Here is a 27,366-nt window from a genome sequence, read left to right as displayed (position 1 = left end):
TTAGAGAACATATATATGAAATAGTTTCTGATTAAGATACAAATTCATTATACTACAGCTGCACTAAAAAGTTAAAAGTTAAAAAGCAAACAAGAATGAAAATTTAGCATAAGTGCTACTACCTATGCAAGGAATCTCATTACTCTCTTGCCACTCACTATTCATGTTCTTTAATATCGCTAAAAAAGCCGAGTAAAGCCTGCTCAGCACTGTTATGTTGAGAGATCAGTGACAATTTGTATATGGAGATTTGATAGCAATATTTAAGTTAAATACTCTGGCTATAAAGTGACAAGGTCGTACCTGAGCTATTACTTTCTAAAAATGTAATAGCTTTTGATCAATCAGTCAGTGTCACACACATGGTCAATGCATGATGGTTTGTTCGACTTTCCACCCATCTCTCATGGCAGGGGACCTGACAACTATGTTTGCTAGATAAAGGCCAACTTGGCATCAACTTCAACCACATGAAATTAACAATTAGAGGCAAGGGTCATTAGATTCTTTCCCACCTGATCTATGTTCTCTATTATCATTCCCTTTTCTACTATTAATCATTCTTTCTACAATTAGAGGCAAGGGTCATTAGATTCTTTCCCACCTGATCTATGTTCTCTATTATCATTCCCTTTTCTACTATTAATCATTCTTTCTGAGTACCAAGCAGGCATTTGCTTGATGCATCTGCAGTTTGATTCCCACTTACTGTTGACTCAGCAGGAAACAAATACTGGTGGTACACCAAAGCCTGAGAAAATGAGCTGGCCACCCTAAGCCATAGTCCCCAGTGCCATTCAGTGGTATAGGACTAACACTGACTTTAATAAAGTTACCTTACTATATGCTTACCCATGCTCACAACAACCCTTGATGGTATTATGCTTGTCTGAGGTACTGTCACCAACTGGTACAAACATAATAATAAAGCCCCATGTCTGTTTATTTAAACTGGAGCCCTTAGGACAAACATGGCAAAAAAATTATTTTATTTCTTACATACACTTCACAAAACCATTCCAGTCTAACTAGCATCTTACCTGTTGATCTTCTTGCTGCATCATGAACCAAGACACTAACTGTTGTTGGAGTTGGAGGTTTGTGTGGGGAGTTTGACCCCTCCTCTCTCATTGGCACTTCAGCAGCCTCTGGGCGCCTGGTGCCCTCCTCTCTGGGCCCACCAGTTGCTGTATTTAACACAATATACATTAGCTTATAAAAATAAATATTACATCATGTCTTGATTATGTTTTTTATCTTCCCACAGTAAAAATTTTACAGTACTCTACTTAAAAAATGCAAGTTGTATTTTTAAGAATTACACATTTGCAATTCTACAACTGATGTCTCAAAGCATAATTGTTATCTACTTTTAATTAGGCTAGTTCAGGCTATACTTATGGTATAAAAGTTTAACCCGTAAACTAAACTTGAAGTTACTGAAAAAACAAGTGCAAACAAAATACATAATTAGGGACTGATAGTAATGGTAATGATAAGTTACTAAAAGCTATTCATTTGATGACTGTTATTACTTACGAGCCTCTTGTTTGATATCAAATTAACATAATTACTATTTTACTAATCGTACCTGCACCTGATAAGATTTATTTTCGGAATCACTATCTTCCTCTTCTCCTCCTTTCATCATCATCATCGTCATCTGTTGATCAGCCAAGCGCTGATAACCCTCTGGGCCACATTCAACATGACGAGATGGTCTTCTATTCCTACGTCTTCTCTCAGCTAAACGCTGAGCTTCTTGAAACGGGTTTTCCTAGAAATAAAGCAAGTTTTGTTGGTGCTCCTCATTCCAATGCTAAAACAAAGTTAAAAGTGCTCTCCTTTCCACTTGAAAGAACAATTTTTTACTTTGGTGGAGGACACACATCAAGTAAATTATACTACTGTTACATTTCAATTCAATATTGAAAAGTTGCATGCAGATCGCAATTGCATTAAAATGAATAACAGCCTTTAATGAACAGTGGCTGCAAAACAGTTGCTGCTATTTTCAGTGAAAATATATAAAAGAAAAAAAAAAGAAAAAAAAGTAAACAGTCTGATTTCCATTGTGAAAATACATTACACTAAACTTCTGAAGAGATCCAAGAAGGAAAAAGATATTAGTTAAGCACATGCTAATCGTCTAGATATGAATGGGTAGGATAACAGAGTTTGAAGGTTGCAAGAAACAAATGAAATGGGTTGGGGAGACAAAAAGACCACTGAGGAACACAAATTACAGTCAGGCAAAAGGGTATTTATATTTTTGGAGTTAGAGCAAAATGACAAATTTTTTAATCAATTTGTATTTTTCATAACTACCAAACCTGAGGTCTTTTAACATTAGGATAAACCTAGCGCCAGCTGAAAAACTGCTAAATTAATTAAAAAAATTGTGTACACAAGGAACTATTGGTCACAAACTATGTCAGAACTCGCACAATGCCTTGGGCATTCCATGACCGCTTCAGTTACTTTCTTACCGCCTTTTAGAGAAGGCACATTTGCGCTCTGTCCTTTTTAAACCGATAGAGTTTGCCCACTTTTCAATAATTTCTGTTTCAGTGTGTATGATTGCTGTAGGCTTGTACAAGTAGTTTGGATATGTGGGGACTAAAAAAATAAAAAAGACTGGGCTAAGCTCAAGCAGTCAAAAACCCGTATATGACAAGTGACTAAACAAGTTCCCCAAATGTCAGATTATAGAGGATGACCAGATATAATCTAGACCAATATATCATAAGTTGATCTCCTTTCACACATTTCATGCAAGTGATCTGATAAATAGTTGTGCAATATGATATTGTTAAACTACAATAAAGTTTTGTACATACTTACCTGGCAGATATATACTTAGCTATAGTCTCCGACGTTCCCGACAGAATTTCAAATCTCGCGGCACACGCGACAGGTAGGTCAGGTGGTCTACCTTACCCGCCGCTGGGTGGCGGATGTACGAACCACTCCCGTAAGCTTGTCAGATTTTTCTCTTCCACCTGTCTCCTGAGGGGGAGGGCTGGGTGGGCATTAATCGTATATATCTGCCAGGTAAGTATGTACAAAAACTTTATTGTAGTTTAACAATATCATTTTCTTTTGTACATGAACTTCCCTGACAGATATATTACTTAGCTGAATTGGCACCCTTGGTGGTCAGGGTTAAGGAGACAGCTCAATAATACAGGTAAGACGGGAAACAAACTAATGTTGTAGGTATAAAAACCTTGGTTCTCACCTTTTCAGGATGAAGACTCATAGATCACTAGCTTTGAGTCTGCATTGCCTGGAGAGCTACAGCTAGGACGTGACCTGATGCTGAAAGACTCTCGGATCTACCCACTGGGATGTGATCCCCTATTGTGGTAGAATCCAAGTCGGATGCTGTTAGAGGGACCTTGTCCGCTTACCTAAACAGATCCTTACCACTACCTCTGCAAGGAGCCAAAACCCACCAGTACCACCTAACCAAAATACAAAGGGTTAATATTACGACAAAAAGAGGTGCCTCCTGCAACCTCTTTCAGACAACCAAAAAACAATATAAAATATAGGGTAACATATAAAGAATTTACACAGGATAAGTTTCAGCTCCCTGCCCCAGCACCGAATCCGCCGATACGAAAGGACCCAAGGCGAAGCATTTATCATATGTGATTTTTACATCACGTAGGTAGTGGTTTGCGAAAACCGATTGGCATCTCCAAAAAGTCGCCTCCATCAAGTTCCGCACAGACATATTTTTTCTGAATGCAAGCGAAGTTGCGATGGCTCTCACCTCGTGAGCTTTCACTTTCAGTAGTTTAAAATGTTCTTCCTTACAAGCAAACATGTGCTCTGTAATAAGGCTTCTCAGAAAAAAGGAGAGAGCATTCTTCGACATGGGCCGAGTGGGGTCCTTTACAGAGCACCAAAGCACATCTTGATTCGCCTTAAGTTGTTCCTTCCTCTTAAGGAAATACTTCATAATTCTCATAGGGCAAAGAGTTTCTTTCAGGCTTCTTCCCCTACTAGAAAGATAAACTACGAACTTCAAAGCTCCTGGGCCAAGGCCGTGATGGGTTTTCATCTTTGCAAGGAAATTTGGAAGAAACGAACACACCATAGAATCTTCCTTAAACCCTACATTGCCCTCAATAGCTTGGAGCTCACTCACTCTCTTAGCTGTAGCAAGGGCCAAAAGGAAGATAGCCTTCTTCGTCAGATCCTTGAAAGAGGCTAAGCTAGGAGTTCGAATCTAGACGATCCAAGGAATTGTAGAACTACGTCTAGATTCCAGTTTGGTACCACATGAGGACGCTTAATGGTTTCAAATGATCTAATAAGATCATGCAAGTCCTTATCATCGGATATCTTTAAGCCTCTATGCCGAAATACCGCCGCCAACATACTGCGGTATCCCTTAATAGTTGACACAACCAGATGACATTCTTCTTTGAGGAAAATAAGGAAATCCGCAATTTGGGTCACAGAGGTACTGGAAGAGGAAATGTTCTTCCTCTTGCACCAACGTCTGAAGACATCCCACTGACTGGTATACACGCAAGGTGGAAGGTCTCCTCGCTCTTGCGATTGCTTTAGCAGCTGTTGCTGAAAAGCCTTTCGCTCGACCAAACTTTGGACAGTCTGAAGCCAGTCAGACTGAGAGCGAGGAGATTTTTGTGGTACCTGTCGAAGTGGGGTTGTCTGAGTAGATCGCTCCTTAGCGGGAGCGACTTGGAAGGTCCACCAACCATTCCAGTACCTCTGTGAACCATTCTTGGGCCGGCCAAAAGGGAGCGATTAAGGTCATTCTCGTTGAATCGGACTCTACGAACTTCTTGATGGTTAGCCCCAGGATCTTGAAGGGGGGAAACGCGTAGACGTCGAGTCCGTTCCAGTCCAGAAGAAGAGCATCTATTGCTAATGCCTCTGGATCCGATATCGGAGAGCAGTAAGGATCCAGCCTCTTGTTCTTGACGTGGCAAAGAGGTCTATGTGTGGCCTGCCCCACATAACTTCCACAGGCTCTGGCATACATCCAGATGAAAGAAGTCACTCTGTGGGAAGGACCTGATCTTTCCTGATGGGAGATCTGCTCTTACATTCCTTTCTCTCCCTCACGAACCTGGTGAGAAGCTTGATCCTCTTTCTTCTGCCCACAGAAGAAGGTCTCTTGCTGTCTCGTACAGGGAGAAGGAATGCGTTCCCCCCTGTTTCCTGATATATGCCAGAGCTGTAGTGTTGTCCGCGTTGACCTGCACTACCGATCTTCTGACTTTGGGCTCGAAAGCCTTCAGAGCCAACCACACAGCCATCAACTCCTTTCTGTTGATGTGCCAGGCTACCTGGTCCCCCACCCAGGTACCTGACACTTCGCTGGTTCCCAGAGTTGCACCCCACCCCGTGTCCGACGCGTCGGAGAACAACACCAGGTTGGGGTCTGTGATTGAAGAGACAGTCCTTCGCAAAGAGGTTGGGATCTGTCCACCATAAGAGATGTTTCTTGATGTCCTGGGGATAACGACAGGGAGAACGTCAAAATTCCTGAGAACGACGACTCCAATTCCGATGAAGAAAGAATTGGAGCGGTCTCAGGTGCAACCTTCCTAGGGAAACGAATTGCTCCAGCGAGGAGAGCGTCCCCAGCAGACTCATCCACTCCCTCACTGTGCATACTTCTTTCCCTAAGAAGGTTGTTACTCTCTCGAATCCTCGGGCTATCCTTTTCCTGCGAGGGAAAAGCCCGAAAACTCAGAGAGTTCATCTGTATCCCGAGATACACACACTCTTGCTCGGGATTAGTGACGACTTCTTGAAATTGACGAGAAGTCCCAAAGCCTTCGTCATTCTAAAGTTACTTGTAAGTCCTTCAAACAACGATCTTCTGAATTGGCCCTTATTAGCCAATCGTCGAGGTACATGGATATCCTCACCCCTTTCAAATGAAGCCATTGAGCCACATTCCTCAAAATCCCAAGTGAACACTTGAGGGGGCCGTCGAGAGGCCGAAACACAGAGCCCTGAACTGAAAAACCCCCCAAAAAAATTTTCCCCCCCCATCATGAATCTGAGAAACTTTCCTCGAGGAAGGATGGATCGGTACGTGGAAGTAAGCGTCCTGTAAATCCAAGGAAACCATCCAGTCCCCTGGACGAAGTGCTGCCAGCACTGATGAAGGCGTTTCCATCGTGAACTTCTTCTTTTCTACGAAGAAGTTCAGGGCGATTACATCCAACACCGGTCTCCATCCCCCTGAGGACTTCGGAACTAGGAAAAGGCGGTTGTAGAAGCCCGATGAATGATGGTCTGTCACTAGTTCGATAGCCCCCTTCTCCAGCATCTGATCTACTGCTAGATGGAGAGCTTGATTCATGATGGGGTCTCTGTACCTGGCCGTCAGTTCCCTTGGGATGGTCGTCAAGGGAGGTCTTTCGACGAAAGGGATGAGGTAACCTCTCCTCAAAATAGAAAGGGTCCAAGGATCCGCCCCTTTTTGGGGGGCCCAGACTTCTGCAAACTCTAAGAGTCTGGCGCCCACCGTTGTTTTTGAAAGGTACTTGCAAGTTATTTGTTTGGGGGCTTTAACAGACTTGGCAAAAGTCTTACCCCTTCTTGAAAGGTCTACGACCTCTAAACGTAGAGGTTCTTGATGAAGACGCCCCTCGAAAGGGTTCTCGAACACTTGCTTTTTCCTTCTTAGCCTTGGTAGGAAGGAAGGGCGAGGTTTCTTGCCGACTGTGCCAAAAGGTCCTGGGTGGCTTTGGCCGACAGTGATCTTGAAATGTCCTGCACTCGATGTTTAGGGAACAACTGAGCAGACAGAGGAGCAAACAGCAAAGAAGACCTCTGGGCATGGGAGACAGACTTCGTTAAGAAGGAACAATAAACCGACCTCTTCTTCACGATCCCGGCCCCATACAGGGAGGCGATTTCACTCGCTCCGTCTCTTACCGACTTGTCCATACAAGACAAAACACATAAGATCTTCTGGCGAAATTGACTCTGGCACCCTTCAATTTTTTTCTTGGCTAGGACTCCCAACGACCAATCAAGGAAGTTAAATACTTCTAGGCACTCTAAACCATGCCTTTGAGCATGTGATTCCAATTCATTCATTGCCCAAGTCGTCTTAGCAGAGTTAAGGGCAGTTCTCCTTGTCGAATCTACCAGCGCCGAAAAATCCGAATCAGCCGAAGACGGTAGACCCAATCCTAAGGACTCTCCTGTTTCATACCAGAAACCAGCGCGTTCCTGATACTTCGAAGGAGGAAAGCGAACATCGTTTTCCCCGCTTCTTCTTTGGAAGCCATCCAGGAACCAAAACTCCTCAGTGCCTTCTTCATAGAAAGAGTTGGCTTCATCCTCACACAAGAAGAACTCTTCGCTGTCTTCGCCGTTGAAAAAAGTGAGTGAGGAGAAAGGAGGAGCCGTAGGAGAAAGGGAATCCCAAAAACTTGCAAAAGTAGCTCTGTAAGCTTCTTGTAAGAAGACACAGCAGCAGAAGTGTTCGGTTCCTCATCCGAACCTTCTAGGACGCTTGCGAGGCTGTAGAGCGGAGATCCTTAGGTGACGAAGGGATCCTAGTAGGAGTTGAGCGAGAGGTTGGAGAATGCCCTCTCTTAGAAGAGTTCACATCCACTGGAGAATGAAGAGAAGATCTGGGATGCCTACGATGAGACTCCCTCTTCGAGGTAGACGGAATCTCAGCCGAAGGAAGGAGAGGTAGGGCTCCTACTCCGAGAATCCTCGGAAATATCCACAGGGCGCTTACGAGGAGGCGAGCGCCTACTATACTCTTTGCGCCTATCCCGAGGCGAGCGGCTGCCAGGAGAAGAGCGCCTATCGAGAGCAGAGCGCTTGCGCGGCTCTCCATACCTGTCCAATTGCGTACGATCAATGGAAGTTCGACTGGAAGGCGAAATGCGCCTACTAGGAGAAGGCTGCTTTGCGAGGACTCTTGACGTCTACAAGAAGGGTAACATTCAGGAGAAGGGCGTACGCTTTCCCCCAAAAGCTAACGAGCGCCTACTTGGAGAAGGGCGCTTCCGAGATTCCTGTTGTCTACCAAGAGACAAACGGTCAGGAGAAGTGCGCCTAGAAGCGGGAGAGCGCCTACACGGAGAAGGGCGCTTGAAAGACTCTTGTTGTCTGCCCCGAGGAGAATAATCAGGAGTATGACGCCTTAAAAGAGACGAGCGCCTACTAGGAGATCGATGTGCAGTAGGCTCTTGGCGCCTACCTTGCGGGGAGCGGCTAAACAGCAGGCCGTCTATCATGCACACGATCCTACCAGACTCTTGATGCCTGTCAGGAGAGAAGTCACGATCCGACACTCGAGGAGAGTGACATCTGGACGAAGAACGCCTACTTGCATAAGGACGCCTTCTAGAATCTTGAGGCTGCTGAGGAGAAGTCTCACGCGAGGGAGTTGAAGAAATAGCGTGATGACAGTTGCAGTGCGCTTACCGGAAGCGGGAATCCAATCTGGAGAAAAAACTTCTTTCTCCATAGAGCGTCCTACCGATGTTTGGCGCCTTGAAGTCGAAAGAGAGCAGGCGAGCGAGGGCGCTCACGCGAGCCCCTACCTTCATACGAAACCTCCCCATATGAAGGAGAACGCCTAAAACGAGGAGAACGATCCTCTGAAGAGCGGCGCCTAGATCTCTTGATCGGAAGAGAAACGTCCTTCTTCCTACGTGATCTAACTGCTAGAGAGTCTGCTAGCGCCGTGATCTGAGCTTGAAGTCCGCGAGTACTCTCGTAGGCGAATCTTGTTGTTCTTCCTCGGAAGCAGGCGCCGAGCGCGGAGCGCGAGAAGAAGAACGCTCACAGGATTTCTTGGGTTTCTTCGCCTCCACCGACGATTCTTCCGGGGAAAACCTCCGGACTAGAAGCCAAAGGACTGCAGGGAGCCTTCCAAGCCCTCTTCAACGGGCGCGACGCATCCGGGGAGTTCCAACCTCTCTTCGGAGAGGGAGACGACGAAGAGGAGAAGCATTGGCGTAGTAGCTCCTCTTGTAGCGATCCGAGGCAGCCTGGGAGCGTACTTCAGGATCTGCCGAGGGACGCCTGACCGGTGGGGGTTCTCCCTAGCCCTCTTGCGGCTTTCGACTTTCCTACTCCACTGGAACTGGGAGTCTGGAAGAGGGGTCTAGGCCTAGAGGCACTAAGGAGCGGTCAGACGCACCCTCCACAACACTGGGGACACTGCACTGATCACTAACACTCTCCTTACCTTCCAACTGACGAATCTTCTGATCCATAGAACGAATCGTGGCTCTCAGAGCTGCCGCCTCCGAAGGCGAATCTTCGGCTTCGGTGCGGGGAGCAGGGGCTGCAACTTGGGAAGAAGGTTCTAATTCTACGTTAGCATTAGGATCCACATCCAACTCACTCATTCTAGATCTACTAGAACTTCTAGAGGAAGCCTTACGCACTCTATCACGTTCCAACTTCCTAACATAAGAAGAGAGAGCCTTATATTCTTCTTCATTCAATCCCTTACATTCACTACAAGGGTTAGCAAAAGAACATTCATTCCCCCTGCATTTCATGCAAACCGTGTGGGGGTCTACCGAAGCTTTCGGCAACCTCACCTTACATCCTTCATTCACGCAAACCCTAAACAAAACCGAAGTTTTAACTACCGAATCTAGGTCAGACATCGTTAAAGAAAATCAAACTCAAAATCAAACCGGTCCACAATCAGCATATGCCAAGCCAAACAAAGCGAATACGTCACCAAAAGAAGTCCAAATTAACTCCCGGCAAGCGAGAATCGAAAAACTATCGAGAGGAACCGACAACAGTTGTTATCGTTCCCGCGACAGAGAAAAATCTGACAAGCTTACGGGAGTGGTTCGTACATCCGCCACCCAGCGGCGGGTAAGGTAGACCACCTGACCTACCTGTCGCGTGTGCCTCGAGATTTGAAATTCTGTCGGGAACGTCGGAGACTATAGCTAAGTATATATCTGTCAGGGAAGTTCATGTACAAAATTCAAGTGTTATAAGATAAACTAAGATTTCTCAGAATCAAAGACGAAGAAAAGTTCCCAAATTCAAGATTATTAACTGCCATGTTGGTGTGAAACTCATAAAAATATTTAATGATTTGTTTTAGTCTTGTTGTTAGAAACAAGAATAATTTATGCATATTGTTAATAGCCTTAAAGTAGTTCAGCCACTTCATGTGCTGCTGAAAATTTCTGAGTAGTACAATTATTACATAAAGTTCAAGGTAAACCTATAAATAAATTACCAATGAGTACAGCTTGGGACATATAAACACTTTCCCTTTTGTGTGTAAACAAGTCGATAGTTGTCAGGTTTACCAGTGAAAACCAATTTTGCTCAGGCTAATTATCACAGTGAGATCATAATCCACCTATACCTTATATTGGTCACCTGCTAATTATTACAAAGAAAACTAACAACTTCAGTTTTTAGCTATTCTCAGGCAATATAGACCTAGTAAAATAAGGTGTTTGTATATAGGAAGGATGCATGATCAACTATTGTCCTGTATGCAATCATTTGGCAAAAAAGTAATATTTAGACTGAATTTTCAGTCACCAAAACTTAATTTTTTCATTTTTTCTTTGACAAACGTCATTCAAAAGCAATTTACAAACCTATTATGTAAAAGATACAGGTAAAGAAAACTCACCCGCTGCTCATTAAATGTGCCACCCTGAGTTCCACCATCTGAATTTATGAGGGGACTATTTTCATCTTCAGAATCTGTGTCTAAGTCTGAGGGTCGTTCATCCCCCGTGATTACTTTCCGCTTGCAAACGGGGCACACCCGACGATTCTTTGTTAACCATGGATCAATGCATTTGCAGTGATAAGCTTTAGAAAGGAACAATATGAAAATTAGGCTTGGCTATCAAAGTTGTCAACAAATAAAGACAAGTAACAAAATACACAGTTGAAATGAAAATCTTAGTAGTACATATGTGCATGGGACAATTTACCATAATACATATAATTTACTGATATTACTTATAAATACAAGTTTGCTTTGGCCTAAACTGAAATGTGTAAAAATTTATTAAAACTCTATAGCCTCTTCAAAAGGATTTTCTATGCCTTTTCATTTTATTCTATAAAAAACCTTTCAGCCTTTCTGCATTTAACTGTACAGTATTAAATCAACTGCAATTAATGTGAAATGAAAGCACATGTACCAAAACTTAATCTTCCTTTTCTCTAAATTGTACTGTCGTGGATAGGATCTTTTTGACGTATCTTAAATTCATTCAAGTTTAACTGCAATTAATAGTGAAATGAAAGCATATGTAAATAACAATTAATCTCTCTTCTTTCTCTATTTTGTATTCCTTAAGTCTATTTAAGACTCAGAGGTCTGGAAAAACTAATCCTTTTTATTATTATTAATTATTGTAGTCGTTAAAATAAGTTATGGTTTTATGGCAATTAGAAAACACTAAAAAAGATGTACAGTGGTACCTCGAGATATGAAATTAATCCGTTCCGAGACGGCCTTCACATTATGAGTTTTTCGTATCTTGGAACACATTTTACATGTAAATGGCTAATCTGTTCCAAGCCCTCCAAAAACACCCCAGTAAATTATATTTCCAGGCCTAAAACACATGTTCTAGGGTTACGACGGAAGAAATATGTCTCCAAAAAGGTAAAATACTGTACATACTTGAGTAATATTCAACTGCATGTAATGTTCAACCCCATTTTTACTGCATATATTAGGACTTTAGCATATGTCCCTTAGCAATAAGCCTAGCCTATGTTAGCAGTTGCTACTGTAGCCTAGTCTATGATTCTAACATCTAAACCTAAGAGCTAAAAGCTTAGAATATGCCAATAAAATGTATAAATAATCAGTATGTACTCATTTCAAATAATTATTAATTAATCATTAACTATAATACACAAACAAAGAAAAAACAAACCTTCCAATCGATTGTTTACATTCTTACGAGTATCGAACGAGCGCCAAGCAATCATTTTTCCTAGCACACAGTAAGCCATAAATTGTCATTAATATCTCTCTTCAACTAATGAAACCACCAAACAGTATAATAACCATTCATTTCTATTCTTTATTCTATCTTTACCTAATGGAGATACCGAGTAATGAAACATACGTAATACGTAACGTAATAATAACAGAAGAAGAATTCTAAAAAATACCTATTTGTTGGCAGACTGATTTATTTTATATTTTCTGATATCTAATTCACAATTTTTTTATTAAATGTATTGCATGTACTCATTTCAAATAATTATTAAGTCACCATTAACTATAATAAACAAAAACAAAAAAAAAAGCTTCCAAACGTCTGTTTACATCCAGCACTTACTACTATCGAACGATCGCCAAGCAATCACTTTTACACAGTAAGCCATAAATTTACATTATCTCTCTTCAACTACCAAACAGTATGATAACCATTCATTTCTATTCTTTATTCTATCTTTACCAAATGTTTTTTATTTATTAAATGTATTGCATGAATAAGTTTTTCAATTTACAGCAACCTTTTACCAATACAATACTTAAAGCACAAGGGGTGGATGCTGACCAATAGGAGAGCAGGACCTTATGGGGTGACTAGCATCAGGAACCAATGGGAGAGCGGGAGGATAGTGGCGAGTTTACTCAGTTGCGGCGCAGGAGTTTTAAAATTGTTCTCGGTGGTCCGGGCGAATCTCGGGACTTTACAGCAACAACCTTTCGTATCTTGAAAACTTTTTGTATGTAGAGCAGTAAAATTTTTCGCATTGGCTTTCGTATCTCGAGTTTTTCGTAAGTAGAGCCTTTCGTATCTCGAGGTACTACTGTACTGTAAAAATGTCCTAAAAAATTTTTTTTTAACAATTACCATAGCTGTTACTTTACTGAATGGGCAGAAGATGACTGGGTTGGTTTTCTAAGGTTATCAAGTCACTATCATTTCTAATTTCAGTGAAAAACACTCTGGTTCACAAAATAATAAACAAAAATCAATTTTTAAAAAGTAAATTACATTTTTCCTAATTATACAAACCTGAGGTCCTTTACGTAAGGAATTTCTTTCAGGGTAAGGCTGTAATACAGCCCTTGAATTCTTGAAATAGTGGTTAGGCAGTAACTACCATCTGGTAAGCGGGTAGGCCTGCCTACCCGAATGTAAACACTCCACTTTGCCTTTTGGCCCAGGTTTCAGATTGAGGGGTGGCATGAGGTGGGCATTAATGTAAAGGACCTCAGGTTTGTATAGTTAGGAAAAATACAATTTATACTTTGAAAAATTGTGATTTGTTCCTACACGATATGCAAACCCTCGGTCCTTTTTACATAAGGAAGACTCACTGATTGGTGGGAGGAATGTGAATGAGCCTCTAAAACTGACTGGAGCTCTGCACACCTGGGATATTCCTCTTGGTCGTAAGAGCAAGGAGTGCCCTGCCTCTGCCAACTTAATCGGAGTATAGGAGCTGCATGATCAAGAGTCAGACTTCTGGGCCTTTTCAAAATGAGTGAGGAATCGTAACTCATCCGAAAAAGGGCTGGGAAGAATATTTAGTCGGAGGCATTAATGCAAAGTTCCTCCCCTTGCTAGAGGAAGGAGCGAGATTGCTTCTATGATTCTGATAAGAAAAATAGAAAGGAAGCTCAATGTGTAAGTTTACTGCATCAATCGCCCAACTAGCAAGTGTAAGTTCGAGTCTATCCTCAACCTGAAGGAAGAGGAGTAGGAGGAAGAGGAGTAGGAGGGGATTGTGGAGAGGCCAGTCACTCTCGCATCATTCTTACCTCAAGAACTGCACACCATAGGCGAGATGCAACTTGTCCTCTTGAAGGAGCTGGGTAAGCAAACACAACCTGTGAGCATCCACCACTGTTCCAAGGAAAAGAGGTTCCAAGGACCTGTGGGGAGACCCAAAGGAAGAAAGATATAAATATGGTTGCAAAGAGACCTCATCTATCTCCTGGTCCCACATATTCTTCGGAGTGATGAAATGTAACCAGCCACTGGATGTATCCAACTGCAGAGAAGTCTCTTATGATCTCCTAAGACTGAGAAAGGTCATTAGACACTTCTGCATTGGCAGTCTGCATTGGATAAGGGCATCGATACTCAATGAAGGGTGTTGATCCTTCATAGGTACATCAACACACCAATAGGGCAAAGTAATGACTGATCTGGATTAACCAATACAAAGTCCACAGTACAGGAGATCATGAAGGATTCAGACACATGAACAAATGCCATCTGATTGCGCTGCCACGCATCCGAGACGTAGTCACAACATGACACCTGCCTTTTGAAGAGTGATGCTGGGAACAACCATACAAATCATCTATCTTGTTCGCCAACGATGTTGAGAGACGAGATAATGTTTCTCCCAAGGCATGTGCACATTAGACTTGAGTCAAATGCCTTCTAGGGACCGAGGTCCCTGTGATGGCAAAACAAGTTTCTCATCAGTAGTTGAATCTCAACCAATGAGAAACAATACTATATTACTTAGTGAATGACTAAGGTGAATGTGGACCTACGTCTTCACAGTTGAATCGAGAGAAGTAAACTCTCGCGATTCTGATCATAGAAAAAGTCCCGTCTATGACACCAACCAGTGAAGATGGCTCTAATCCCTGTTGTTTTACAGAGGACTGAAAAAGTTATTTCGCTATTTCATTGTTACTTGGCGACAAAGTCAGAGCTTGCAATGAAGGCAGAGAGTCTTTCAGTAATGAAAACACAGGGATGGTACTGCCTGAAGAACTGCTTCTTGTGGACTGGATCAGGGAGGAATTTTCTATTTGCTTTGGAAGCATACACTTGAGGCTCCCATAAGATCCTTCCTCAATGATGTAGACGTACATCTAGTAGGACCCTATGATCCCTCCAGGAATGTAGTCCCCTGACGCTGAATCCTACGGAAAGCATACTGCAGGATCCCTCCTATTCACCTCACCCCTCCTGGCAAAGCCATAGGAAGTAGAGGGAATAGGCGAGGAAGACTGTATGCTCTCGCTCGCCTTGCTAGCAGAACTAGCAGAAGTGAGTCGTGGGTAGCCATCAACCTGCGGTGATGGCCGCGACGCGAGTCTAAGAAAGTGTTACCATCTGGAGAAACGCTTTCCCAAGGAGGGTTACAAAACTCTCGCATAGCTGGAGAAACATTCGCCACCACTGAGACCGGTCGGTTACGTGCAAATGTGGCTGTGGTCTGGGTGAGCCAGCAGAAGACTCAACTACCTCCTCAGTTCAAGGAGGCAGACCCTTAGAAGTCCCATGACGAGACTTCATAGGGGGGAGACTACCTTCTCCTTCTTCAGCAGAAAGCCTTAGAAGTCATAGGGGTGGAGGTTGATGGAAAATATATAATGATTTCAGAGGAAGATGACGACACTTGATGAGCTCTTTTCCACCTCGACTTCTCCAAATTCTGCCCACTTCTTCTACAGGGTGATGTACATTTACCAGCAGGAATAGAGTTAATGATCACAGGGCATCAGTGAAAGCTTTGCCCAGTGACGAAACTCCAGAGTAGCAGCAGCAAATGAATATGATTTCCAGCAAGGGAACAGTACACACACTCGAGGACCAATATCACAGCATGCTACGAGTCAGAGGTATAATTCCAAGGTTAGGATAGTCAACACGAAGAGATATCCAACCATCTACTACTGTAATCAACTAACACCACTGTTATCCTGTAAAAGAAAGATAATAAGATTTATAAAAATATGGATACTTCTCTCGCATCCAAGGACACCACTCTCCGAAAAAAAGAAGAAATCCCTCAAACACCAACACCACGCACCCCCTCCACTATCTTCATCAGACAGCTAACAAAAGGACGAAGGAGAAGAGGAAATACCAAATGAAACAAGGACAAACCTCTGAAGTTCCCCTCGGTAATTTCCACAGCGTAATTTCCACAGCGTAAGCGTAAATTTCAGATGAATACATGTCTCGTCCTTACATTAAAGATGTAATAAGGGTGTTCACATCCATGCCACTGACCCTTAACACAAAGCACAAAGGCAGCTACCAAGGCTATCACAAAAAGTAGGTTTGCATATTAATTATTGAAGTCAAATAATTATTAATATCAAACAGTATATACATATTCATTCAAAATAACAAATTAAAGATCCCACCGGGAAAATTGTAACTAACAGCTAGTCAGCAAGAGCTCACAAACGTATGTTTTCATCGGAAGACGGCCAAAAGCAAAGTGGAGTGTTTACATCTGCCTACCACATGGTAGTTACTGCCTAACCACCTTGTTCAAGAATTTAACGACCATATTCCAGCCCACGCTGAGGAAGTAATTCCTATGCAAAGGACCGAAGGTTTGTACATCGTGTAGGAACAAACCATAATTTAGATTGAATTACAACATATAACTTATAAATTAACTAGCACTTTTAAAACCACAATTTAAGAGACAAAAATAAGAGGAAACATACATGACAACCCATTTTTTATGTTGAGATGAAATGGTATTTGTTTTAAATGCAATTGTGTTTGTGTTAGACATAGCTCACCATGTGAACAAGGTAATATCCTAAGCTTATCATTATCGACATAATCTTCTAAGCAGACTGCACAGCATTCATAAGGGTCCCCCTTTTTGAACTTGTGAACTGGAAGCTTTTTTAAGGCTCTGGAAGAAAGGCGATGACGCCGAGAGCGGCGGTAATCTCGCACACACTTTACAATCTGAAATTTAAATCATTCCATGTACAGGCATTCCTACAAAGCATATAATCATCTCGTTATTGCCTAAAATATACTTTTACAAGGTAGAGAGGAATACAGTATCCAAAAATATTACTTATCAACCTAATATTCTTTTCTTTGATGTAAATACGCACTTCAATACAAATTTACTGTAAACAGCATTACCATATTCAGAGAAAGGAACTAAAAGGAAATAAGGAAGAACTCTTAGGTTTGTTACCAATGAACAGCATGGATTTGCCTGTGTTTTGTAGGTCTTTCAATGCAATGGCACTTTCTTATAAACGCAATAACACTTCCCCGCAAAAACTCCTACCCCATGGATCACTCACTGCTGCCATTTAGTGACAGTCAATTTGTATAAAGGGCATTAATTCTTGGATAGCAAGCAGCAGTTCAAACTGCCCCAACTTTAAAAACATCTACACAGGTTTTTTATTGGCACAAAATATAGGCATTAAGCATCAGTTCTGAGTTTCTACTATTTTCTGAGGAAACTGTGCTTACTTCTTAGAAAACCACCCAATAATGGGGGACACTCGTATATCTTGCAGAATAGTAGTGAAGAAAAAAATATACTGTATTTGTATGATCAATTGCACACCCCATGCATTAAAATATGTTTATGTTGGAACACCACTGACCTTAAGTGTCTCCTCCAACTAGTACATATCCTGTAACTGAGGCATTTGATACCTTTTCCCATAATTAATAAGCTGTCATCTCCACCCCGCCCCCCCCCCCCCCCCTGGCCTTTTTTTTTAATACTATTCCAACTTTTGGTCCACTTTCAGTATGTCCGTTTCACTCCCAACTTTCTGGTTACATTCATTGAGTCTGCATTATTTCAACCATTTTGTTATCTTTCAATGAACATTTTTGTCTCTTATTTACCACTGAGATTCTTTGTAGCTCCCCCCACCCGCAACTATTTACAGACTGCTGCGGAATTAAGGCCAGACTTTCCTATATGTTAAAAGATCATAAATTCATTTGGATAAATACAAACGTGTGGTACATTCAATATTAAAAAAATTTTTTGTATACAAAAAAATTACTGACAATTGGATGTCAGTGTGTACAAAGGAATGGTGCTATACCTCGGGAAAGAAAGGGATCCAACACCAAACTGTCAGCCCAGTCCCATTTTTTCTATCTAACTTTTTTATATTTTACCAATATCCTCTGATCTCTTCCTACCAAGCTCTCTAATTTTTTCAAATAACTACCTATCAATTTTGTACACAAGATCAAATCCTTCTGGATCAGACTTTAAGAATTTGGAAAATGTTATTTGTTATCTGGTTATACATCATCATCATCATCATCATCCTATAAAAAAATAATTATATAAATCTACTCCTGTCAGAAAAAGGAATTAAGTACTGTAATGTAATATACTAAAAAATTAACCAGTTAATCAAATACAAAAAAAATGCAACCAGTACCATAATGTAAAACTTACAGACCATCACTAAATGAAATGCAGTATTATCAATCTATATTATGTCAAACCATAAAAACCTACAAGCTAAGTCTTAGGTTAAACTGATAACAAAATGGATACCTGTATAGTAGTAACAAAAAGGCTGAATTATAGCATTCTACCAATTTCTAACTTTTAGTTTACATTTATATATAGCTCAGATGAGCTGCAATACCAGTAAAAAAGGAAGTACAGCCGTTTGCAATATTGTACATGTATTATAAAGGCCCTGCATACAATTGTGTTGCCAACAGCACGAGTTGCACAATAATAGCGTCATTGGAAACTAGATACAATTACACGTTTTAAGCTCATACCAGTACATAATTCAAAAGCTGTACATATACCTGTATTACAGGCATGGACAACTATAAGCAGCATATGTTGTACTTCCAAATACAGATGAATATGACCTGGTACTACAAGTACTTTAATCTAAAAAGAAATATTTACCACTAACAACAAGACTAATGAAGTTGCTATCAATAAAATTAAATGCAACTGTAGCACCTTAAAAAGATAAAATGATTTGAAAAGTACAACATACATTTTTAGTCCTTTATTTAAATGTTACTTTTCTATTTCGGCAACACAACTGTATACCACATAAATAAGTAATACTGCATTATTACCAAAGGTACTGATACACACAATGAAAAGAAATTCATACCATTGTTGTACAGAATGCCAACAACAATCCCAACATAATAGCCATATATCCAATGATATAAGGAGTCCAATCCACGTTTGATCCACTTGATGGACAAAACGCCAAAGTGAAATCCCTTTAGGCATGAAAAAGAAAAGCCCATTTTCCTTGTGAAATGTTCACTTGAACACAAATGATTAAAAAACACCAGATAAATAACAATGTTATGAGAATTTGTGGAAACACATTAGTAATCAAGCTTTCATTTATAAAATAATTCATCAATGTCACAAAAGGAAACTTTGAAAACTTGTGCAGTATAAATTTTTTTTTTTTTGAAAAGGTTACTGTTCCCTACATTTACTTAGTCCTGTTGGATACCAATAAGCTTGGTAAAAGTGTCTCTCTGATGAAATCCAAAAATATGCATTTTAAAAAATAAAGTCACTATTTATATACAACTTGTTTGACCTTGAGCATCACTTGCAAAATATTACTCGTTTGATCTACAGGTTCATCTTGCAACGTAATAGTAACTGTGGATAAGATTATACCAAAGCTACAATCTAGACAGCAAACAATAATTAATGCTGCAATTTCTTTACTACACATACTTCATGGTGTTTGAATGCCACATCTAGGAGCATAATTACCATAATCAATATAGCATAAACATTTAGTACACCAGAATATCTTCATGAAGAAATGGAAAAAATATTTTTAAAAAACCAGGATTTGTAGTCTTATCATTAAACTGAAATTGCATAAACAGAAATGAGGTACTCTGGCTGCAACATCCACGAAAATGGGCATATCTCTTGTTGACAGCAATGTGAAACTTGAATTGGAAAATATTGATAAAGCATTAAAATACTTGTCTGGAACAATAATTCTCAATCTTGGACTTGGCTATATGAAGTGTAGTTTCTAAAATACATTATTACTAACCTTAAGTGCTCATACTATATGCTTTTTCCCATTGATTCATTCATTCCCAGGTCTTCTGTTACCTCCAACGGAGGTATTTATTTTTACTCCTGAATGAATAAAAAATATACAGCTGGAACTGAAGAAAACTAACAAGTTATTAGATAGTGGGCTTTTTGGAAGAGCAACTTACCATAAAGGTGAGCATTACAATAAAGCAAATCCCTATAGTGATGGCAAAAGGAACCAGATAGTTTTGCAGGTTGAAAGGGATGTCACCAGTAATATCCAAGATGAACCTACAAAGGAGTCAGAACAACATAAGTAACAGCCTAGCAATATAGCAATAATCTACCTCCCATTTCAAATTTTACTTTTTAATGAACTATAATGCAGGTATAACAACTTTGATGTAATAACAACATACATATGCAAGTATAAAAGCATTTTGTGTTACAAGGGATTAAAATGACAATAGTGATCGAGGAATCAATATTCTACCTTCAACATTAATGTACCTAATACTGTATAAAAATTGAAGGAGACCATTCAAATTAGCATTCAGAAAAGTCATTTTCCACAATGCTTTTAGCCTATACATCTAATTTTACACAAAAAGTATACACAAAGATTGTGTTTGTCATGAAAACAGGTACAAAATTTATGTTTCAAAAGTTAAAAGCATTGAAAATGGAGACTAGCGCTGTCAAGATACAAAAATAAAGCATAGCAGTATTGATTTATGAAACATACTTCTTTGTGTACAGGAAGTTTTCTATGATCATCAAAGCATCGACTTCACCAATAAATACTGAAGGAATGACCACCTCATCACCTCTATCTTTGGCATTCATCGGCTCTGGAAACATAAGAGTATCTATGCAATAAGTAAATATTATCATCATACTGTATTAAGTCATAATCAACAGCAATTTCATATAACATAAACTTCCAAACCAATAACAAACTTACGTAACATATTCGATCCAACATTATGGACAATAACAGCATCATAGCCTGCATGCTGGGCATTTAGTACTTTCTCCACAAATGTACAATTATACCTCTTAACAATGCCTATCCAAAGGCCACTATAGTTAGCAATAACAGGAGGTGGGTCTGGAACGATGCAAGCATTGTGAGGCTCAACATATGTTGCATAACCCTGAAATAAAAAGCATTGTGAGGCTCAACATATGTTGCATAACCATGAAATAAAAAAAAAAAAGTAATTACAGAGGCCTCTGTAAAATGTACTCATTCAACATACTTATTTGATTTTCACATCACATAATATAACATGAGACTCAATTCTTAGATACAATTAACAAATTCACTTGCTACTGACTCTATTATACACAAATGCATATGTAAAGAAAAAATACATAAATAACAGCGCATCTCTAGTCAGACAAAAGAGGGAAATATTAAAATAACTTTTTTGAAGTCTTTAAGCCCTTCCAGAGACTCATTCCCACATGGTGGGAAATGTTTTTACCACTATAAATAACTGCTTTACAACTGCCTTCTTCCAAATTTCTTTCTGAGCTGACAAGTATCAAATTTAAACAATGTTATCACTACTAATGACTGTGTGGAAACAGTGAGCCAACCACCCAATTTGCTAAGGTATTGTCAAGTGAACACTACATACTAGAATATTACAATCAACTGATGGGGTGGGAGGTCTACTTCTTTGAAATAATTACCATTCAAATCTACAGGCTCGTCTAAAAAATAAAGTTTACTTAAAGAGGTTGTTTTATTTTTCCTAGCATTTCTCTACATCAAGAATTATGACTTAGATTGCCATAATATCTCATTTTTCGCTACCTTTTCCAAGTTCTATTTCAACAGGACCTTCCAGCAAGGCTCTTGGTGCTTGTGCCCCATGAGTTAATGCATGTTAGCTTTCCGGGGCATCAGTATCCACTTTCTGCCAAGGTATCACATTGTCAAATTACCCAGCCAAGGTTGTTCATTATTTACAATGTAAGACAGTTGGATGGTCTTCTTGGCTAGGGGTACATATTGATAACTGTGCATTTAAAAAGTGGCTGTGGTGCAACACATTATCCTCATGATTGTATGTTGAAGTTATAAAATGTTGGAGAGCTACACAATACGTACAGACTTGGTATTTTTTACTTGTACAGGTATTTTTCTACTTACGAGGGGGTTAGGTCCCGAAAATCCCATAGAATGTCGAAAAAATCGTATCTAAAATATAGCCTAGCCTACACTTGGGAAATCAGTACCATCTTTACATATAGGGTAGCTACCCTACACTGTGTACTTAAACATATATGTATGGCATAGTAATTATTAATTTCAACTAAATCTCTATGGTTCAATGTATATTGGCTCATGATAATTCAGTACTACTTAGAGAAATTGAATAATATGAACAAGTTAGCCTAGTGTGTACGATGATAGATACCATGATAAATCAAACTCAGATTTGGACCGATATCGGCATAATTGAGCAATACCTATCAGGCTGCTGGCGCCTACATATAATTATACAAAAAAAAAATAATAATAATAATAACAAATATGCATTTTGCAAAAAAAAAAAAAAAAGTAACAAATATGCATATTTTCCGTGTCTTTTAAAATGTTACATTACTCTATCCTATCATATTGTATGTATTCTCATATTACGTATTGTATCATAAAATACTAACAAAGTTTTCAATGTTTTGGTTTGGAAATCAGCTGATGGTGAATACGAGTTTATTTCGTTGCATTTACCTCAATTCGGAGTAAATTGTTTTTCTTATTGTTAGCATAAAAGAATATCTAGATACTTTACTTACATGAGACAAGGTCATCTTTGGTTATAAGACGTGTTAATTTTAAGTCGAAATATGAATTTAATATGTCTTGTTGGGAACTAAATTATTTTTTTCATTAACAGATTGCTTTGTGGGCATGTTTATTGTGTAATGAAAATTATGTGATTCCGTTCACTATTTTCACTTGATTTCTTCGTAGTACGAGCTTTACCATTATGTTACTCATCTTTTACTGACATGAAAACAGCAGTAAACTGCATTCTTTCAAGACCTGAAGTTTTAATTTAAATGATTCTCTCTTAACTTTATCTACGGTTCTGTTTGATCAGATAGTTTAGGGGGTTTTATCTTTGTTACCGATGCACAATAAGTCATTAGCAGCTCAAAAAATGTTCTCAGCTTCAGCTACAACTTTGTTTAAATTTAACAGTATGTTTCCTTGCTGATCTTTGATTTACAGCAAACAAAGTTATCACCTAAAAATATTTCAGTCCTATTATACATAACGCCATTTATAACATAACTGCGGTAACAGTTTACTATCGTACGATGGTTGAAATACAAGCCAAATGGATGTTGTTATCCAATTCAGTTGTATTTAGCAAAACGTTGTTTCTCGTTCGGTTGTTCACGGCTGTACACATTTACCAAAATAGTAAAATATTAAAACAAAACTCATAATTCTCTTTCACTGTTTTTTTTTAACTTATTTAACTAGAAGATGGGATAACGTTAGGCTATTGTGATTTGGTCTGTCTCTCTTGCTGCCTAATTGTATGCCGCTGGGCTGCACACGTTATGAGCAAAATTTAAAACTATTTTCAAAATATTGTCGTGCCAGTATTAATTGCTAACCCCATTGTCAAATCAGATTATGGTAAGACGAATTATCGTAACTGGACACTACCTGTACTGCTGCTTTTACATGTACAGTGTTTATACACTTACTTTATTCCTCACTTTTTTTTGGGGGGTGGGGGTATTTGACAAGGTCATTCCATTCTGTAGATGTTTGTTTTGCAAGGCAACGACCTTTTCAGATTGTTAATTAAACACTACTTAAAGCATATCTTATCAGAGTTCTTACCGACGAGTACATACATTGTGTACACTTGGCACCCTTTGATTAATGTAGCCAATAATGGGCAATTACAATACTGAAGTGGCTTGCTTCAAAAAGGATTTGGACACATGATTATCAATATTCATACAGAGATTAAATAGACTTAATTAATATTCTGAACCTCATAGAGCTGGCTTGAAGAGTTTGTTCCTAATGATTAAATTAGGCCATTTTTATAGATATAACTGGAGATGCTGCCATACAGCACAACACCAACAACACATTACGTACCTTGAAGCCTGCAAGTGGTAGGGGTGGACCAAATGAGGCAGGGTAATCTGCAATAGTGGTGATAGTTTTATTTGTAATGGCTGATATAACAATAACGTCACTTAGACTCTGTTGAATGAGCAGCGAGAGCATCCAAAATGCTCCCAACATCATCTGAAATAAGAAAATTTCAATATTAAAATTAAAGAACCTAAACATTCAAAAAAGAAAAAAATCAAATGATTATAACCACAATATGTCTAACTGAAACCTCTAAAATTATTACAAATTAGTTTCACAGGAACACTGAGTTATAATTTTTTTACTCCCACGGGACTAATCTTATTTATGAGAAATAAATAAGAAATACAAATTGGGGCAAAATAAATTAGCGATGGTCAAAGGGGATATTGCGAGGAACCCTTAACATCAAAGTACAATAAGCCAAATAAAATACACAAGACCATCTGATAACCAACAAGCGGCGTACATAATGTTGTGGACTACAAACAAATATAGTTCAAATTACAAATCCTCAAAGTCTAAGAAGTTTCACTCCAGTGATATGGTCTTCTTGGAAACAGGACTGATGCAAATTCAACAGAGGTTTGTTTAATACTGCTTCAAAGAGCCATTTACCAAAACTTTATTTTACTTGAATGGTAAAATGGTCTTGCTGTTTAAAAATAAACTGGTACTCCATATCATCTACTTCTTCACACAATAAGTCTACATAATAAAACTTTAAGTACCACACAAGTGTCAGAGATGCAATCAACTTTGAACTCATTGCAAAAGGTAACACAATTAATAACTTGATAAAAGCTAAATAACACATACTACATCTGCATATGTCCACCATGGTCTTTGAATACTGCCAAGCATTGCACTCTTGTGTTTAACAGAAAAATGAAGATATAAAAAATCTAATAAAATGAGGGTATTAGTGAAGGCATGGACCAGAAAGGAGTTCAGACAAAGTACAGAAGATGCATATTAAGAGAGAAAATCAAAAACCTCTAACAAGCCGAGTACAGTGCTAATGCATAAGAAAATGTCATAAATAGTGAGACAATTTGCAAAAACTTCAAATTAATTCATTACTGACAATGTAATTCTCATTTCTGTTTATATACAAACCCCCCATCAACATTAATGACAGAACAGGGTTGCAAGTTTACTTATGTAACAAACATTACCTTGTTTGATTTTATATCAACCTCCATAATACTGTCTTTTTCTTTGGTGTCTCCCTGCTGTAACAATCAAGATGTAGTTAACAGCTCTTCAGTTGGGTCCTATCTTAGTGTGGGCCTCATCACTTGGTCACCTATGATGATAACTTTGGCCCCAAAACTGAGTTTGGTATCTATCACATACTATGCCTGTAAAGAAAAAATAAGAAATATCAAGATTACCAATTTAATAAATTGATAAACACTACCAAAAGTACATATCTCTGGCTTTCACTCATTTTTGCATGTCTAGTGTGAGTGGAAAAACACAACTAAAGAACTTTTGGAATGAGGTAAAGCAGCACTTAGGTACACCTGACCTTGTGTTTATAACCGTCTCCCATACAAATTTTTGCATATAGAAAATGCAATTTGATCCATAATATGTAATGTAAATTATTTTTTATATGATCAGAAATTTGCTGATAATCACAGAGAGGTTAGAGCCAGCAGGTTGGTACAAGCAGAAGTGGCAATGAAACTGATCATAGCATTACAGTATGTACTTACCTTACACACACCCCCACCCCACACATAAACACAAACAACTCACATATGCTTAGGCAAGGTTATAAACCTGACCTTGTATTTATAACAGTTTACCATATCAATTTTTGCATATAGAAAATGCAATTTGATCCATAATATGTAATTTAAATTATTTTTTATATGATCAGAAATTTGCAGATAATCACAGAGAGGTTAGAGCCAGCAGGTTGGTACAAGCAGAAGTGGCAATGAAACTGATCATAGCATTACAGTATGTACTTACCTTACACACACCCCCACCCCACACATAAACACAAACAACTCACATATGCTTAGGCAAGGCCAATCATGTTGTCAAATTTAGGTTGAGTATACATATGTAGCGGGGTATCCGACAATATTACAATTTCTCTCAAAATAACATTAAGACAAATACAGTCATGTTGAGCCATCTCCTAAGAACTTTGTATGACTAAATTAATTGTAAACCTTCAATTAAATTCTGGATAGAATACTTCTACATGTAGGCCCAATTATAAAACAGTATTCAAGTGTTCAGGTGGTGTGGGTGACATGAATAGCACAAAACTTCACCTAAATAGTGCTTGGATTATAGAGTATAGTAAGAGTATAGTACTGAATATTTCATCTCTCCTATCACACTTTGCAGAATTTATATTTCATCTGATATTTCATGTAGGACTGAGGATTGCAATCATGAGTCGTAGGGCCAAAAATGATGTAGGTTGTTGAGGCACTGAGTTACAACTGCCTGGAGTTTCCTTTTATGATTGGTCACAATGCAATGCAACCAAATCATGTTACAAAGGGTTGTCTGAGATAAGTGAGAGCCCATGCTCTTCATCTGTCCTTTCCACTGGAATGCAACCATCAATAATTAACAGATGCAGTTTTTCAGAATGGGAACATGCAATTAAATCCAAGATTATGGATATTTGTTATTTTTTCTGTGACAAATTACAAAGAGCATTTATTGCATCAACAGGCTATGAATGACAAGACATTCAGGGGACAACAGCTTGGAGCAAAAAATCAGTACAGCAACATACAACTTACATCAGTGAAAGGGTTTCCTCCTTAACAGCACTCACTGATAGTAAATATTCATCATTAACTATTGCCAACCTGAAATATGTCTGGAATATTCTCGTTATTCTGGTCACCCACTACAGGTCCTTATAATCAGAATTTTAAATTCACAAAAAAACACATCATAGGTTTAGTACACTCCATGTATATATATCCTTGATTTTACTTTTTGAAATAATGAATAAACACTTTCCAAATGCTGTGGCTTTAAACAGCAATTTAACCATGTCGAAGAAAGCAAATCAGATCTTACATAGATAAACACTGCTACCTTTTCACTGATGAAATCAATCACTGTCACTGTCACTACAAGTCTTTCATCTTCCACTAAAATTGTGTGATATTGCTGCTGTATCAGTGGATACACTCCTTGGACATAATACTGTCCAGTACTACAGAATGTAATATTGTCCTTTAGCGTTATCAAAGGGACTTATCAAACACAGAGCACTTTAATCACATCAACTGATAAAACTGTGATATCTTTATTCAACCTCATGGTTATCTAGTTAATACTACATCCATTGTAAATTTCTAAGCAACAAAAATGTAGAAAGTACTCGAGAATATCAAAATTACGCATCAGTTTTTCATTTGAACTTCTGATTAAAAAAAAAAAAAAAA

The 27,366-nt window shown here is 39.0% G+C and overlaps 1 protein-coding gene across 1 annotated transcript; it reads right to left on the bottom strand.

Annotated features, from left to right (window-relative positions):
* Positions 1-1,622: 1,622 nt before the first annotated feature.
* Positions 1,623-27,153, bottom strand: LOC135196591 (E3 ubiquitin-protein ligase RNF13-like). The gene is given in 10 exon segments (XM_064223431.1): positions 1,623-1,672; positions 1,675-1,777; positions 10,655-10,839; positions 16,520-16,694; positions 19,971-20,076; positions 20,531-20,636; positions 20,750-20,942; positions 23,930-24,082; positions 25,108-25,293; positions 27,014-27,153. Coding segments are annotated over 9 exon segments (1,098 nt in total). The 5' UTR covers positions 25,135-25,293; positions 27,014-27,153.
* Between the last annotated feature and the right edge of the window lie 213 nt (positions 27,154-27,366).

The sequence above is a fragment of the Macrobrachium nipponense genome, chromosome 18 (assembly GCF_015104395.2).
Source record: "Macrobrachium nipponense isolate FS-2020 chromosome 18, ASM1510439v2, whole genome shotgun sequence".
Classification (NCBI taxonomy): Eukaryota; Metazoa; Arthropoda; class Malacostraca; order Decapoda; family Palaemonidae; genus Macrobrachium; species Macrobrachium nipponense.
Note: the sequence above shows the minus strand (reverse complement) of the source record. Positions and strands in the feature narration are given on the sequence as shown.